The sequence below is a fragment of the Salmo salar genome, chromosome ssa24, assembly GCF_905237065.1.
Source record: "Salmo salar chromosome ssa24, Ssal_v3.1, whole genome shotgun sequence".
Taxonomy (NCBI): domain Eukaryota; kingdom Metazoa; phylum Chordata; class Actinopteri; order Salmoniformes; family Salmonidae; genus Salmo; species Salmo salar.
In genome coordinates this window covers 29,005,662-29,024,200 of record NC_059465.1, presented here as the reverse complement: position 1 = coordinate 29,024,200, position 18,539 = coordinate 29,005,662, and the positions used below count along the sequence as shown (strand labels likewise).

The following is an 18,539-nucleotide window of genomic DNA, read 5'->3' as shown; positions in this document are numbered from 1 at the left end:
TTGGGTGACACTCTAGACCCAAACTGTTACAGACCTATATCCATCCTGCCCTGCCTTTCTAAAGTCTTTGAAAGCCAAGTTAACAAACAGATCACTGACCATTTCGAATCCCACCGTACCTTCTCCGCTGTGCAATCCGGTTTCCGAGCTGGTCACGGGTGCACCTCAGCCACGCTCATGGTACTAAACGACATCATAACCGCCATCGATAAAAGACAGTACTGTGCAGCCATCTTCATCGACCTGGCCAAGGCTTTCGACTCTGTCAGTCACCGTATTCTTATCGGCAGACTCAATAGCCTTGGTTTCTCAAATTACTGCCTCGCCTGGTTCACCATCTACTTCGCAGACAGAGTTCAGTGTGTATAATCGGAGGGCCTGTTGTCCGGACCTCTGGCAGTCTCTATGGGGGTGCCACAGGGTTCAATTCTTGGGCCGACTCTTTTCTCTGTATATATCAATGATGTCGCTCTTGCTGCGGGTGATTCCCTGATCCACCTCTATGCAGACGACACCATTCTGTATACATCTGGCTCTTCTTTGGACACTGTGTTAACTAACCTCCAAATGAGCTTCAATGCCATACAACTCTCCTTCTGTGGCCTCCAACTGCTCTTAAACGCTAGCAAATGCATGCTTTTGAACCGTTCACTGCCCGTACCCGCCCAGAGTAGCATACGTGGGCAACTACAAATACCTAGGTGTCTGGCTAGACTGTAAACTCTCCTTCCAGACTCATATCAAACATCTCCAATCCAAAATCAAATCTAGAATTGTCTTTCTATTCCACAACAAAGCCTCCTTCACTCACGCTGCCAAACTTACTCTAGTAAAACTGACTATCCTACCGATCCTCGACTTCGGCGATGTCATCTACAAAATAGCTTCCAATACTCTACTCAGCAAATTGGATCTAGTCTATCAGAGTGCTATCCGTTTTGTTACCAATGCGCCTTATACCACCCACCACTGCAACCTGTATGCTCTAGTCGGCTGGCCCTCGCTACATATTTGTCGCCAGACCCACTGGCTCCAGGTCATCTATAAGTCTATGCTAGGTAAAGCTCCGCCTTATCTCAGCTCACTGGTCACGATAACAACACCCACCCGTAGCACGCGCTCCAGCAAGTATATCTCACTGGTCATCCCCAAAGCCAACACCTCCTTTGGCCGCCTTTCCTTCCAGTTCTCTGCTGCCAGTGACTGGAACGAATTGCAAAAATCGCTGAAGCTGGAGACTTACATTTCCCTCACTAACTTTAAACATCAGCTATCTGAGCAGCTAACCGATTGCTGCAGCTGTACATAGTCCATCTGTAAATAGCCCACCCAATTTACCTACCTCATCCCAATATTGTTTTTGTTTACTTTGCTGCTCTTTTGCACATGTAACCGATGTGAAATGGCTAGTTAGTTAGCGGTGGTGCGCGCTAATAGCGTTTCAATCAGTGACGTCACTCGCTCTGAGACTTGAAGTAGGGTTTCCCCTTGCGTTGCAAGGGCCGCGGCTTTTGTGGCGCGATGGGTAACGATGCTTTGTGGGTGTCAGTTGTTGATGTGTGCAAGGGTCCCTGGTTCGAGCCCAGGTTGGGGCGAAGAGAGGGATGGAACCTACACTGTTACATTGATGCTGTTGACCCGGATCATTGGTTGCTCCGGAAAAGGAGGAGGTCAAAGGGGGGGTGAGTGTAACCGATGTGAAATGGCTAGTTAGTTAGCGGTGGTGCGCGCTAATAGCGTTTCAATCAGTGACGTCACTCGCTCTGAGACTTGAAGTAGGGTTTCCCCTTGCGTTGCAAGGGCCGTGGCTTTTGTGGCGCGATGGGTAACGATGCTTTGTGGGTGTCAGTTGTTGATGTGTGCAAGGGTCCCTGGTTCAAGCCCAGATTGGGGCGAAGAGAGGGACGGAACCTACACTGTTACACACACCAGTATCACTACTTACACACCATCATCTGCTCATCTATCACTCCAGTGTTAATCTGCTAAATTGTAATTACTTTGCTACTATGGCCTATTTATTGCCTTAACTCCTCATGCCATTTGCACACACTGTATATAGACATTCTTTTTTTTCTATTGTGTTATTGACTGTATGCTTGTTTACTCCATGTGTAACTCTGTGTTGTTGTTTCTGTCACACTGTTTTGCTTTATCTTGGCCAGGTCACAGTTGTAAATGAGAACTTGTTCTCAACTAGCTTACCTGCTTAAACAAAGTTGAAATAAAATAAAAGTTGAAGTAAAAATGCCTCTCCCCTATTTGACCTAGATCTTTTGTGTGTATGTATTGTTATGTAGGCTATGTGTGCCATTTTGAAATGTATGTACTTCTGTCCTTGAGCTGTTCTGTATTATGTCATGTTTCATGTTCTGTGTGGACCCCAGGAAGAGTAGCTGCTGCAACAGCTAATGGTGATCCTAATAAAATACTAAATACCCCCAACATCACCACCACTAACACCACCCAACAACACCACCAACACCACTAAAACCTCCCACCACCGACACCACCACCGACACCACCACCACCCACCAACATCACCACCACTTCTACCAACACCACTACCACTACCTCCACCACCACCCACCACCAACATCACTACCAACACCACCACCAAAACCTCCTCCTCCACCTCCACCACCACCAACACCACCACCAACAGCTCCACCACCATCAACACCTCCACCACTACCAACACCACCACCTCTACCAACACTGACAACACCACCACCTCTACCTCTACCAACACCTCTACCTCTACCAACACCTCTACCTCTACCAACACCACTACCTTCACCAACACCAACACCACTACCTCCACCAACACCACTATCTCCACCTCCACTACCTCCACCAACACCACCACCTCCACCTCCACTACCTCCACCAACACCAACACCACATCCACACAAACACTCTTGTTATGTCTGCTTTACTGTAGACTCCCCTCGAATTGTGGCCTAAGGCAAGCTATTAGCATCCATCCCTGAGAGACACACACACATTCTCTCTCTCTCTCTCTCTCTCTCTCTCTCTCTCTCTCTGTCTCTCTGTCTCTCTCTCTCTCTCTCTCTGCCTCTCTCTGTCTCTCCCTTTTCTCTCTCTCTCTCTCTCTCTCTCTCTCTCTGTCTCTCTGTCTCTCTCTCTCTCTCTCTCTCTCTCTCTCTCTCTCTCTCTCTCTCTCTGCCTCTCTCTGTCTCTCCTCTCTCTCTCTCTCTCTCTCTCTCTGTCTCCCTGTCTCTCTCTCTCTCTCTCTCCCTCTCTCTGCCTGTCTCTCCCTCTTATTTGTATTTTATTTATGGAACACAGAGTTTGTTCTGTGCTAATGGAGTAAACCTGCCCTGGACTCTGACTTCCCTCTACAATTGGCAACACAGTAGAAACATACCCATCAACCCACCTCGAATGTAGAGACTGTCACCTACACACGCACGCATGCACACACACACACACACACACACACACACACACACACACACACACACACACACACACACACACACACACACACACACACACACACACACACACACACACACACACACACACGTGACAGGTTAAAGGAAATAAAACATCTAAAGTTAAAAAGATTATGCATTCAGTACTAGTTGATAGAGATTGATAACATTCATATAATTGTGTTAAAAAGTTAAAATCCGTCAAGCGTACAAAGGGTAATAATTGTAAAAGGAATGTGTAAACGTTATATTGATTACTTTATTTTGTGGTGCCTAATTGAAGGGGAAAAGTGTTCATCTGTGATCTACTAAATGCTCTTAATCAAGAGCCTGAGATCGATTGCTCTGGTCTCCACCCAAGTTCGCGGGGAAATCGCAGGTTTTTCCTCATTGCACTAAAGGTTATTGAAACAATACCGTATCACTCTCGTGATTATTTCTCCCCTTTTTCAGGTACGTTAGTGATGATAAAACAGAGTAATTTAAATGTAATAACTCGCTAACATGTCAAGAGTGTTTAAGGTGTGTCTTAGTTACATCTTGAGGAAGTTAGAGTTAAGTTTGCAGAGAGTAATATGAGCCCTGCTCGGTTGCAGCGAAGGCTAGCTTCGTACTGAGAGTAGCTGCCATTTTATGTCGATCGTCAATGAACATCTGCGTTGTTAATAAGATATTTTGCGGTGTTGTTTGTATAATGGTTTTTCAAACACTTTATTGACTGTTGATAAATTGAGTTATGGTTTACTGAGTTAAAGCTTTGTGCTTGACAGTTACATTGAAATTAGTATATGTTTCAGTGAATTACAGTGTATACTGTTGTGACTTGAATAAGCCTTCTACCCTACAACACTAGCTCTTTCCTGTAGATCTGTTCTGTAAAATGTGTTACTTTTGTAAAATTATTGCACTAAAGGTTATTGAGGAAACAATACCGTATCACTCTCGTGATTATTTCTCCCCTTTTTCAGGGGCGTAAACACACACACACACACACACACACACACACACACACACACACACACACACACACACACACACACACACAGATCCTGTAGAAATTGGATTGTGTGTTAGAGGATAACCTCAGTTCATTTCCCTATTTAGCGTAAGATAATTTGCTTTTTCATTAAAAACGCTGTTGGTTAAATGTTTATCTGTCCATTATGTCGACTTGTCAATCAGATCTCTGGACCTCAGACAGCCCCCTTAGCTTATACATGCTCAGATGACTGAACATCTCCTTATGGGGCATTAAAACATGGAGGGGCATTTTGATTACTCTGCAACAGTGGATTATCTCTCAAATCTATCAATCGTGACACAAGAGGACATTGTGTTCAAATCAAATCAAAGTTTATTTGTCACATGCGCCGAATACAACAGGTGTAGACCTTACAGTGAAATGCTTACTTACAGGCTCTAACCAATAGTGCAAAAAAGGTATTAGGTGAACAATAGGTAAGTGAAGAAATAAAAACAATAGTAAAAAGACAGTGAAAAACAGTAGCAAGGCTATATTGTGTTGTCTTTTGCACAGTGCAATCAACAATACAGTATACGTGAATCATTTTCCTTCTCTTAAAGTATGGACAGCTTGACATTCAGTGCACAATATCAGACTGGCCTCTAGTGTGTTTGTGTGTGTTTGGTATCATCATGGCATACTATACATACATTCATTCCAACAGGGAAGTTTAATGAAAGTGAAGCAAAGAAAAACAATAACAACACAATATGTCAAACAATAAAAATGTGTCTGCAATGTTGAATAAAATAAAATAAAGTCAAAGAATAAGACAAAACCAAAATCTGTTGCAATGCAGGTAGCACAGTATGGAACAAAATGTAAAAAGGTTACTATTTTCCCATGTCTGTAAATTCAAAATACCCATGATAAAGGTAGTCATGTATATCTTGTGTTATGTTATTATGACCAAAAAAAAAATAATACGAAAATGTATGCACTCACTACTCTACCTCGCTCTCGATAAGAGGGTCTTCTAAATTAGCAAAATATCAATGTAAATGTTACTGTCTGGGATCTGGTTCAGGAGGGGCCAGTTTGATCCACAAACGGTCCCAGAAGGCAGACTGCAGGGCCGGTTCCTGAGGCCAGTCCAGCTAGGTCCTGGTCTTGACCAGCCTGGCCAGGCGGTGGTGGGCACACAGCTGGCGAGGTGGGATGTCCTCCAAGAAGACCAGGATAAGGATGTCCCTGTTCTCCACCAACAGACGCAGGGTGGCCAGTCGTAGCTCCAGGGAGCACCAGTTACTGCGCAGGTAGTGACGACTCACCACACACAGGGTGTGGCGGCTGCTGTAGAGGCTGTCTGTGATGTTGTCCACAATGTCCTTCCCCAGCTGGAAGTCCCTGCTATGCAGACATAGACGCAGGAAGGGAGGCCCCCTCTGCTCCAAGCCCGGCAGCAGCTGCTCCACCACCCAGCGCTCGTCTCTACCGCTGTACGACACAAACACATCATATCAGTAGTGCCCTCTGGGGTTGGGCCTCCGCAAGGCCTCCTCCAGCCAGCCACGGAGGATGTGGCAGAAGGCCAGTAGGTAGTCCCCAGCCAGCTGATAGAGCACCGTCACCAGCATGAAGAGGAGCAGGCCCAGGGAGGTGCAGAAGAACAGGACAAAGCCCACGTCCAGGGAACAGTTGGCCTCTGAGTACCTGGCAAAGTTTTGGATACCGGTTTCATCTTTGCAGGTCAGATCAGCCTCATTGGGGTGCCAGATGATGACCTGGATATGCCTCTGACCCCTGGCCCAGTTGTCCAGCCAGGTGTTGTCACAGCTACAGTGCAGACGAGGTCTGTAGAACAACAGGTAACTCAGGCTGGTCAGGGGCTCTGGAAAGGTCTCTAACATACTGAACTCCTCTTCAACTTTGATTGACAGCTGCACGAGGGAGTGCAGGTCTCTGCTCAGCTCCTCCTCCAGAGTGAGGATCCTACAGGAGATGAGGTTCAGGCTTTCCAATTTGGTCAGATTGTGGAACATGATGGCCAGCCCTGGTTGCAGGATAAGGTCAACTCTCATCAGCTTAAGATACCTCAGCTGCACAAGTGTGTTCAGGTCAGTCATATCTACAAACTCTGCATAGAGCATAGACTGGAAGTCAAAATACTCCAGGGAGGGGAAGTACTTTGCAGCAAAATGAGATCCACACAGGAGGTGCTCCGTCATAGCTGTGAGGCTGACGACGGACTTGAAGAACGGCCTCCAGCAGTCCTGGAAAGACACATTTTGGGCACGGACCTGAAGGGCCAAGCCTAGTTTAGGGGTGCTGTTGCTGCCGATGATGATGTTGATACAATCAAAAAAGGAGGTAATGTTCATGTACATCAATCCCGGAGGGAAGACCCCAAATATGTGCGTCAGATTTAAAGTCACATGCTTCTCCCACTGGCTGGCTGGATGGTGAATGTCCCCTAAATCTACATTCTTCAATGAAGTGAGGTGAATGAACGCAAAAGCTTCAATCTGTACAAGTGGGTTTAGTTCCAGTGTTAGGGTCTCTAAGTTGTGCAGGCCAAATAAACTGTTCTTTGTAATCTGTGAGATATTGTTACCCCTTAAATTTAGGATCCTCAATTTACCAAGTCCGTTAAATGTAAAGTCCGAAATATTGTTAATGTTGCTGGATTCTAGATTCAGATGTTCCAGATTTTTCAAGCATCTGAACTGCTCTGAGGTGATACTTGGCATGTGTAGGGTCAAGGAAAGTCTCTTCAGCCATGTGATTGGGCCCTGAGTGTGAGTGTCACAAAGCTCAATGAGCTCAGGGTTAACGTCCCAGTATCTTAACACTGACACATCAGTAAGATTCTTCAAATAATGGATCAAGTTGACTCTAACATTATCACTATGACAGATGCTGAGTCTGAGCACCTCGATCCCCTGACAATTTCTTATTGCAGACTCTGAGTAGTTCTCAGTTTTATGGCCACTTATATAAACTTGTCTGATTGATAGTTTGAATACAGTCTCACAAACGGATTCAAAAGAAATGTTATTGTTGAACACAAAACGACGCAGCCTGCTGATACCAGACTGCAGAAGCTGTGTCTGTAGCGCATCATTGTCAGGCAAAAAAAGAGATGAAATGTTTTCAAAGCATTTTAATGCTCATTTTTCTAAACGGTGGGCATTAGGGAAGTTAAGAAACACCTCTTGAAGACGGTAGAAATAAGGAAGCTCAAGAATAGCTCCTCTGGTGTCAGAGCAGTTTGGGTGCCTTAAAATGTCTATCCCATCTGAAGTAAAGTCCAGGGCTGTCAATGACTGTGACATATTGACTATCCTACATAGCAAATCAGAGAGTTCCTCTGTACAACTATCGACTGTGAGTTTCTTCAGAAGAGGTAACCCTCCTAATGCATCCGGTGCCATCACAGAAAGCCTGTAGTTCTCAATGAACAATTCCTCAAGATTAGTCAGGTCACTGAATGTGTTAGGTGGAAGTGAGGAATTGTAACACTGTCCCATACACAACAGATAGAGTTTATTCACATGGGACAGCCCCTTGAAGGTTCCAGGGAGAATCGTGGACAGACATCCGCGAATGTGAATGGTCTCAAGGACGGAGAATCGAGAGAGAGCGCCAGACTGCATCACAGACCCACTCCTGATCTCGAGACAGAGAGCCTTGTAGTTTGACGGAACAATGGAAAGGTTGAGTTTGAGATTGGATAAATCCCAGCAAACGGCAGTTAGGTTGTTGTGAGGGCAGGAACTGGAGTGAATGGATAGCCAGTAATTAGATTTCTTGTCATAGAGGACGCATTTATTACTTAACCAACCCCAGGAGCCGATGATCCAAACCACCAATAGTCCAAACTGAGCAGAGACCAGCCTCATCTTTCTTTTGAAGTAGACACCGGTCTGCTAGGATGATGTGAAGCCGTCTGTAGTTTGTCCGTAGGAAATCACTTTCAGCATCCAGTTTCTTATCCAGTTGAGATTTTGTCATGCAGTGTAGGTTGATTAACAAATCTGTCTGGGATTGTAGATTGATAATCAGAATACTCCTCTATCCTATGGGATGAGGCGTCGGTGGGATTGCTTGTCCATTGGACTGAAGACCTGGTGTTCTTCCACTGCTGTGTCTGTTATTAACTGAGTTGTATCTGTGTGCATCTCCTCTTGATATTTTGACTATATATGGCTTTTGCATCTCTGCAATCTCTTCCTGGTCTATTTTTTATTAACTCTTAGATACTTTGAGAAAGGCTGTAGGTTACAGATAAGAATAATCTTAACACCTCTTTCTCGCTTCCTCGTAGCTTCTACATAAGAGGTAGTGGTTAGCACTGTCTTTTACTTCTGAGTTTGTCTTTAGTCCCAAGACCCGAGAAAAATCAGCTTTTAATTTATTGGAGATTCATTTTTCTGCATATCCTGGCCTTATATTTAGCCTCACAATTAAATGTTTTACCATTTTTTTTTCAGGGCAACCAGGGCTACAACTAGAACACAAAAGTATTTGACATTAACAGTTGAGTTCATGAGTTTTATTGACAAATGTCAATGAAAAAATAAGGTCAGCCAAAGTACAGAAATTGTTTGCTCAGTGGGAAATGAATATCCAACTAGTCAGTGATAACTGTGCGGAGTTTGGAGTTTGTGACATCGACTATGTGAGTTTATTACAGTATTATAGACACTATGTCCAGGGATTTCCTAAGATTTTTTATATAGAAGAACCCCTTACCTTCTAACGACTCTTGTGTAGATTGTGAGCATCATAGAGCAAAACATGTTACATCAGTGTGTTCGTGAGAGTCTCAGCTTTTCATAGATAGCTCAAACCATTCTGACGTTTTTGGGAATCACATAAATCACATAAATGCAGAAGAAATGGCTGGGGTGTTGTCTTGTCTGCCACTGTGTCAGACATGCCATGTTTCTGTGGTCCATCACTGTGGGTTACTAACAGAGCACCTCCTGCTCTACTCTCTGGGTGAATGAAGAGATGCAGTATGTGCATGTGGACAGGTTTGGGTGTGTGTGTTTTTAAATGTGTGTGTGTATTTGTGAGTGTGTCTGTGTCTGTGTGTGTGTGTATTTCTAAGTGTGTGTGTGTGTGTGTGTGTGTGTGTGTGTGTATACCGTGTGTGTGATGAAGCAGCATGGCTCACCCCTCCTGGCCCCCTCTATTAGACCCCACCCTCTCCGTGGCTGCTCCAGGCGCTAATGTCACTTCCCATCATGCCGTGGGAGCGCTGCGTTGCTAAGAAAGCACTCTCTAGATGTACGCTTCAAAGTGGATGGAACTGCACCGTCAGGGTCAGGGACATATTTCGGAAATGTATTTCATTACATGGATTATTATTTTATGATTATTTCTAATGAACTTGGCAACTTGAAAGCGTGTTCATGCCCAGAACTTGCTCCTCTTTTCCTCATTCAGCTTTCTGCACTTGTGTGAAAACAACATTGTGTCAACATTTGCGTAAACCCCTGTGTAGTCAATATGATAACAGCGCTGCAAAGCACAAAAGCACATTGATTCCTTTACTTCTCACTTCCAGCTAAACAGCAAAACCCAAGCTGTTTCCAATCAATGATGGTCAATTTGCCATCCATCCATCTGCCCATGCGCTGATCCATTCATCCATCCATCCCTTTATCCATACCTCCATCTATTCAACCCTCTACACTATGTGATTCTGTGTGTAGTAGTATGGAACCCGTGCTCCTGTACTGTTGCCTGTCTCCTTGCCCTGGAAGTCAGAGTATTACAGCCTGGCTCAGACCATCCATATTTCATACAGCATTTTGCAAACAACAGATTAATAAAATATGCTGTAAAAATGCCCCCCCCTGCATCAGCATATCACCATGGCCTATTTCTCAGTTTTTTTGAATGGGTGCACGTTGGTGGGTGTGGGTGTGTGTTTTCGGTGTGACTGGGCCGGTGTTGTGTCTCTGTTGTGTGTGTGTGTGTGAGAGAGAGAGACTGATATGCTGCCTTGCCAGCTATCTCCACTGTCCTGTAACGTTATTACTTCCATAAAGAGGTAGTTACATTTGTCCATCCATTAACGGTTGCCATAACAAAAGAGAGAAATGTAATTACCAGCATGAATAACACTTCCTATTTTCTTGTTGAGAGAGGGAAGGAGAGAATGGGAAAGACAGAAAGAGCGAGTGTAAGAGAGATAGAGATTAAAGCGGGAGAGGATAAGTGAAAAGGAGGAAGAGTGTCACGGTTGTCGTCGGTGAATGAGGACCAAAACGCAGCAGGTATGTGTATGCTCATCGTGTGTATTTATTTACAGACTAAATGAACATCAAAACAACAAAACGAACTCACGAGAATAAACGAACAACCAACAGTCTGGCAAAGCATAGGCTCAACACAGAACAATCACCCACAAAATACAAGACAAACACACCCAACTAATATAGGACTTCCAATCAAAGGCAACACCAAACAGCTGCCTTCAATTGGAAGTCCAACCCCAATTAACTCAACATAGAACCAGACACACTAGACTAAACATAGAAATACCTAAACATAAACCAAAACCCGGAAATACTAAATCAAACACCCTTTTAACAAACACACCACCCCGAACCACATAAAACGAATACCCTCTGCCACGTCCTGACCAAACTACAATACTAATTAACCCTTATACTGGCCAGGACGTGACAAAGAGAAGAGCAAGGGGAAAGAGGGGCAAGAGATGGGTGTAGATAGATAAACCCTCTAACTATGTGTGAACCTGAATGCATGTGTGGGTGTGTGTGTGTGTGCGTACATGCGTGTACAGGAAAGGTTATGACCCCATGGTTATCTGGGTTATCTTGATGATATACGCATGCAGTACTATAATAAACGTAAATAACTTTCATTATGGTAGTATGTTCTCTGTTCTGAAGTAAAGAGAGAGGGCGGCAGTGCTTGGTGCTATGTTGTTGAAGCAAAGTCATGTCACAATGAAACCTGCCAACGAGGCTAGTGGCAAAGACACACGGTTACTGTGTGTGTGTGTGTGTATGCGCGTGTGTGTGTGTGCGTGCATGTGTGGGTGTGAGGACGTGTTCTTATGAGTGAAACATGCCAGTGGCAAAGACGAAAAAAGCACATCGTCAGTTGCTGTCTCCAGGAGAGAGAAGGACTGACAGAAGACCTCTCTATGTCCTCCAGTAAGAGATCTGGTGTGTGTGTTTGTGTGTATTTGTGTGAATGTTTGTTTGTATGTTTGTCTTTCTCTGTGTGTGTGTGTATGTGTGCATGTTAATTTGCGTCACTGCATTTGAAAGCATCTGTGTTTCACAAATAACAGAAATGAACAGCATTAACCTTAATGGTTCAACCTACATGTGTTCGTCAATATGATGTAGGTATGAGTCATTTCTCAGTTATCCTGAGTGTGTCATGCCTCAGATGGTGTGTGTGTGTGTGTGTTTCAAGTATTCAAGTTTTTATTGTGTGCACAAATACAGTGAAATGGCTTTTTTGCTTGCTCTTTCCCAACAATACAGTAATGATATCAGTAGTACTAGAAAAAAAGTTAAGTACAACAAAGCACACTAGAAATAGAAATAAGAAGAACACGAGAAAGTATATAAAGGGTCAGTTCCAGGGTCAGTTCCAATACCATAAATATTATTTACAATGTGCAGGGATACTGGAGTGTTAGTGGTAGGTATATATATAAGGGTAAGGTGACTAGGCATCAGGATATATGTTAGCCACGGCTAGCGGTCTCCACCTTTTTCTCGGTCACCAGCCAGCCTTACGTCGGACAATACCTGCCAGTCTGCACAGCGCGATATCAACCCAGAGCATATTGGACTGCTTCTCTCTACCACATTCCTGCCGCTCTGGACCATTGCACTGGATTATCGCAGCTAGCTAGCTGCAAACGAGTGGCTACTGTTAGCTAACGCCTTTGTCCCGAAGCAAGCACCAGTTAGCCTTGAGTTGGCCTCGAGCTAGGCCCATATACCAGCTAATTCTAGGGCTACAATACCTCTTTTGCCAATTGGCCTGGACCCTTTGTTGTCAACACGGAGCCCCGCCAATCCATCATGACTGGACTGCTGACGCGATCGCCCGATGTGGTCTCAACAGGCTATTCTGTTACGATGTCGCCCAAAAACCATCTGCTAGCCCCGGCCCGCTAGCTTTCTAAACGCTGTGTCCCCTGCTCGCCTAGCGTAGTAGTGCCTACCGAACGGCACCCTGATTCACCTATTGCTGCTCTTTTGACCCTATGATCACTCGGCTACACAGCTGATGCCCCCTTGACTGTTTCAATAACACGGTACCTCATTTTGTTTACCAGACGGCCCCAGCCTCGAACTCAGCTCCTGTATGTACCTAACCGACCCGCTCTAACCATTCATCACCATTTACCCGTTGTTGTCTTCGCTCTCCTGATCAACACCTGGGATTACTTTATGCCTCTCTCTAATGTCAATATGCCTTGTCTACTGCTGTCTTGGCTAGTTCTTATTGTTTTATTTCACTGTAGAGCCCTCAGTCCCGCTAAACATTCCTTAGATAGCTCTTTGTCCCACCGCACACACATGCGGAGATCTCACCTGGCTTAACTGGGTCCTCCAGAGACGAAACCTCTCTCATCGTCACTCAGCGCCTAGGTTTACCTCCACTGTACTCACATCCTACCATACCCTTGTCTGTACATTATGCCCTGAATCTATTCTACCACACCCAGAAATCTACTCCTTTTATTCTCTGTTCCCAACGCACTAGATGACCAGTTCTTATAGCCTTTAGCCGCACCCTTATCCTAGTCCTCCTCTGTTCCTCTGGTGATGTAGAGGTTAACCCAGGCCCTGTAGCCCCCAGTTCCACTCCTATTCCCCAGGCACTATCATTTGTTGACTTCTGTAACCGTAAAGCCTTCATGCATGTTAATATCAGAAGCCTCCTCCCTAAGTTTGTTTTATTCACTACTTTAGCACACTCAGCCAACCTTGTTGTCCTAGCCGTGTCTGAATCCTGGCTTAGGAAGGCCACCAAAAATTCGGAAATTTCCATCCCCATTCTCCGCCAAGAAATAACTGCCAAAGGGGGTGGAGTTGCAATCTACTGCAGAGATAGACTGCAGAGTTCTGTCATGCTGTCCAGGTCTGTGCCCAAACAGTTCGAGCTTATACCTTTAAAAATCCACCTTTCCAGAAATAAGTCTCTCACTGTTGCCGCTTGTTAGGGACCCCCCTCAGCCCCCAGATGTGCCCTGGACACCATATGTGATTTAATTGCCCCCCATTTATCTTCAGAGTTCGTACTGTTAGGTGACCTAAACTGGGATATGCTTAACACCCCGGCCGTCCTACAATCTAAGCTAGATGCCCTCAATCTCACACAAATGATCAAGGAACCTACCAGGTACAACCCTAAATCCGTAAACACGGGCACCCTCATAGATATCATCCTGACCAACCTGCCCCCTAAATACACCGCTGCTGTCTTCAACCAGGATCTCAGCGATCACTGCCTCATTGCCTGCATCCGTAATGGATCCGCGGTCAAACGACCACCCCTCATCACTGTCAAATGCTCCCTAAAACACTTCTGCGAGCAGGCCTTTCTAACCGACCTGGCCCGGGTATCCTGGAAGGATATTGACCTCATTCCGTTAGTAGAGGATGCCTGGTTATTCTTTAAAAGTGCTTTCCTCACCATCTTAACCTCTCTTGGGTAGGGGGCAGTATTTTCACGTCCGGATAAAAAACGTACCCGATTTAATCTGGTGATTACTCCTGCCCAGAAACTAGAATATGCATATAATTGTTTGATTTGGATAGAAAACACCCTAAAGTTTCTAAAACTGTTTGAATGGCGTCTGTGAGTATAACAGAACTCATATGGCAGGCCAAAACCTGAGATCATTCTATACAGGAAGTGCCCTCTCTGACCATTTCTTGGCCTTCTATAGCCTCTTTATCGAAAACAGAGGATCTCTGCTGTAACGTGACATTTTCTAAGGCTCCCATAGGCTCTCAGAAGGCGCCAGAACGGGGAATGATGACTCTGCAGTCCCTGGCTGAAAAACAGTAGCGCATTTGGAAAGTGGTCGATCTGAGAACAATGACACGGGCGCGCGTGCACGTGAAGACACCATTTTCTTCTTTCAGTCTTTGAACGAAAACAACGTCTCCCGGTCGGAATATTATCGCTATTTTACGAGAAAAATCGCGTAAAAATTGATTTTAAACAGCGGTTGACATGCTTCGAAGTACGGTAATGGAATATTTAGACATTTTTTGTCACGACATGTGTCCGCGGTTGTTCGGATAGGGACCTGAACGCACGGACAAAACAGAGGATATTTGAACATAACTATGGATTATTTTGAACCAAAACAACATTTGTGGTTGAAGTAGAAGTCCTGGGAGTGCATTCTGACGAAGAACAGCAAAGGTAATCCAACTTTTCTTATAGTAATTCTGAGTTTAGTGAACGCCAAACTTGGTGGGTGTCAAATTAGCTAGCCCGTGATGGCGAGCTATCTACTCAGAATATTGCAAAATGTGCTTTCGCCGAAAAGCTATTTTAAAATCTGACACCGCGATTGCATAAAGGAGTTCTGTATCTATAATTCTTAAAACAATTGTTATGTTTTTTGTGAACGTTTATCGTGAGTAATTTAGTAAATTCACCGGAAGTTTTTGGTATGTTTGCTAGTATGCTAATGTAAAAAGCTTTTGATATAAATATGAACTTGATTGAACAAAACATGCATGTATTGTATAACATAATGTCCTAGGAGTGTCATCTGATGAAGATCATCAAAGGTTAGTGCTGCATTTAGCTGTGGTTTTGGTTTTTGTGACATTATATGCTAGCTTGAAAAATGGGTGTGTGATTATTTCTGGCTGGGTACTCTCCTGACATAATCTAATGTTTTGCTTTCATTGTAAAGCCTTTTTGAAATCGGACAATGTGGTTAGATCAACGAGAGTCTTGTCTTTAAAATGGTGTAAAATAGTCATATGTTTGAGAAATGTAACCTCTATGGGCTAGGTGGGACGCTTGCGTCCCGCCTACTCAACAGCCAGTTGAATCCTGTGGCGCGTTATTCAAATACCTTCGATATGATATTACTTCAATTTTTCAAAAATATGACTATTTTACACCATTTTAAAGATAAGACTCTCGTTAATCTAACCACACTGTCCGCTTTTCGGTGAAAGCACATTTTGCAATATTCTCAGTAGATAGCCCGGCATCACAGGGCTAGCTATTTAGACACCCAGCAGGTTTAGCACTCATCAAAGTCAGATTTACTATAAGAAAAATGTTATTACCTTTGTTGTCTTCGTCAGAATGCACTCCCAGGACTTCTACTTCAATAACAAATGTTGGTTTGGTCCAAAATAATCCATCGTTATATCCAAACAGCGGCGTTTTGTTTGTGCGTTCTAGACACTATCCTAAAGGCTAAATAAGGGTGACGAGCATGGCGCAATTCGTGACAAAAGAATTCTAAATATTCCATTACCGTACTTCGAAGCATGTCAACCGCTGTTTAAAATCAATTTTTATGCCATTTTTCTCATAAAAAAGCGATAATATTCCGACCGGGAATCTGCGTTTAGATAAACAGATAAAGAAAAAGAAAGCATTCGGTCGAAGCGGGCACGCGCCTAAGCCCATAGTACTCTGAGCGGCCACTTGCCAAAAGCGATAAAGTGTTTCAGCCAGAGCCTCGATATCGTTCAACGTTTTCCCGGGCACTGAGACCCTATGGAAGACGTAGGAAGTGTCACGTTATTGCACAGATCCTGAGTCTTCAGTAAAAAGATCCAAGATGAAACACTACTTCTCAGACAGGCCACTTCCTGCTTGAAATCTTCTCAGGTTTTGGCCTGCCATAGGAGTTCTGTTATACTCACAGACACCATTCAAACAGTTTTAGAAACTTTAGGGTGTTTTCTATCCAAAGCCAATAATTATATGCATATTCTAGTTACTGGGCAGGAGTAGTAACCAGATTAAATCGGGTACGTTTTTTATCCAGCCGTGTCAATACTGCCCCCTAGCCCTAACAGGTTAAGTTATAGCATTTTTAAGGTTTTTGAATATTGCGCCACTCGATTCCACTGGCTGTTGACTAAGCATGACTCATTCAAAAAACTTAGAACTAAGAACAGACATAGCCCTTGGTTCAACGCCAGACTTGACTGCCCTTCACCAGCACAAAAACATCCTGTGGCATAATGCATTAGCACCAAATAGCCCCCATGATGTGCAACTTTTCAGGGAAGTTAGGAACCAATATTCACAGGCAGTTAGGAAAGCAAAGGCTAGCTTTTTCAAACAGAAATTTGCATCCTGTAGCACAAACTCCAAAAAGTTCTGGGACACTGTAAAGTAAATGGAGAATAAGAACACCTCCTCCCAGCTGCCCACTGCACTGAGGTTAGGAAACACTGTTACCACTGATAAATCTACCATAATCAAGAATTTCAATAAGCATTTTTCTACGGTTGGCCATCTTTCCACCTGGCTACCCATACCCCGGCCAACAGCTCTGCACCCCCCACAGCAACTTGCCCAAGCCTCCGCCACTTCTCCTTCATCCAAATCCAGACAGCTGATGTTTTGAAAGAGCTGCAAAATCTGGACCCTCTCTTTCTAAAATTATCCGCTGCAATTGTTGCAACCCCTATTACTAGCCTGTTTAACCTCTCTTTTGTATCGTCTGAGATCCCTAAAGATTGGAAAGTTGCCGCGGTCATCCCCTCTTCAAAGGCGGAGACACTCTAGACCCAAACTGTTACAGACCTATATCAATCCTTCCTTGCCTTTCTAAAGTCTTCGAAAGCCAAGTTAACAAACAGATCACTGACCATTTCGAATCCCACCGTACCTTCTCAGCTATGCAATCTGGTGTCCGAGCTGGTCATGGGTGCACCTCAGCCACGCTCAAGGTCCTAAACAATATCATAACCGCCTTTGATAAAAGACAGTACTGTGCAGCCGTCTTCATCGACCTGGCCAAGGCTTTTGACTCTGTCAATTACCGCATTCTTATCGGCAGACTCAACAGCCTTGGTTTCTCAAATGACTGCCTCACATGGTTCACCAACTACTTCTCAGATAGAGTTCAGTGTGTCAAATCGGAGGGCCTGTTGTCCGGAACTCTGGCAGTTTCTATGGGGGGGTGCCACAGGGTTCAATTCTCGGGCCGACTCTCTTCTCTGTATATGTCAATGATGTCGCTCTTGCTGCTGGTGATTCTCTGATCCACCTCTACGCAGACGACACCATTCTGTATACTTCTGGCCCTTCTTTGGACACCGTGTTAACTAACCTCCAGACGAGTTTCAACGCCATACAACTCTCCTTCCTTGGCCCCCAACTGCTCTTAAATGCAAGTAAAACTAAATGCATGCTCTTCAACCGATCGCTGCCTGCACCTGCCTGCCCGTGCAACATCCCTACTCTGGACGGTTCTGACTTAGAATACGTGGACAACTACAAATACCTAGGTGTCTGGTTAGACTGTAAACTCTCTTTCCAGACTCACATTATGCATTTCCAATCCAAAATATAATCTAGAATCAGATTCATATTTCACAACAAAGCCTCCTTCACTTATGCTGCTAAACATACCCTCGTAAAACTGACTATCCTATCGATCCTTGACTTCGGCGATGTCATTTACAAAATAGCCTCCAGCACTCTACTCAGCAAATTGGATGTAGTCTATCACAGTGCCATCCGTTTTGTCACCAAAGCCCCATATAGTACCCACCACTGCGACCTGTATGCTCTCGTTGGCTGGCCCTCGCTTCATATTCGTCGCCAAACACACTGGCTCCAGGTCATCTATAAGTCTTTGTTAGGTAAAGCAGCGCCTTATCTCAGCTCACTGGTCACCATACACCCACCCATAGCTCGCGCTCCAGCAGGTATATTTCACTGGTCATCCCCAAAGCCAACTCCTCTTTGGCCGCCTTTCCTTCCAGTTCTCTGCTGCCAACGACTGGAACGAATTGCAAAAATCACTGAAGCTGACGACTTATATTTCCCTCACTAACTTTAAGCATCAGCTGTCAGAGCAGCTAACCGATCATTGC

General features: G+C 44.5%; 1 protein-coding gene across 1 annotated transcript; it reads right to left on the bottom strand.

The window, feature by feature from the left end:
• Nucleotides 1-4,805: 4,805 nt before the first annotated feature.
• Nucleotides 4,806-8,584, bottom strand: LOC106585627 (uncharacterized). Its single transcript, XM_045707148.1, has one exon. The coding sequence runs from the start codon at nucleotides 8,325-8,327 to the stop codon at nucleotides 7,596-7,598; it is 732 nt and encodes a 243-aa protein (XP_045563104.1). The 5' UTR covers nucleotides 8,328-8,584; the 3' UTR covers nucleotides 4,806-7,595.
• Nucleotides 8,585-18,539: the final 9,955 nt, after the last annotated feature.

What these genes read in the sequence shown, in the direction of transcription:
- LOC106585627 (XM_045707148.1), bottom strand. Translation starts at nt 8,327, where the DNA reads ATGAGGCTGGTCTCTGCTCAGTTTGGACTATTGGTGGTTTGGATCATC.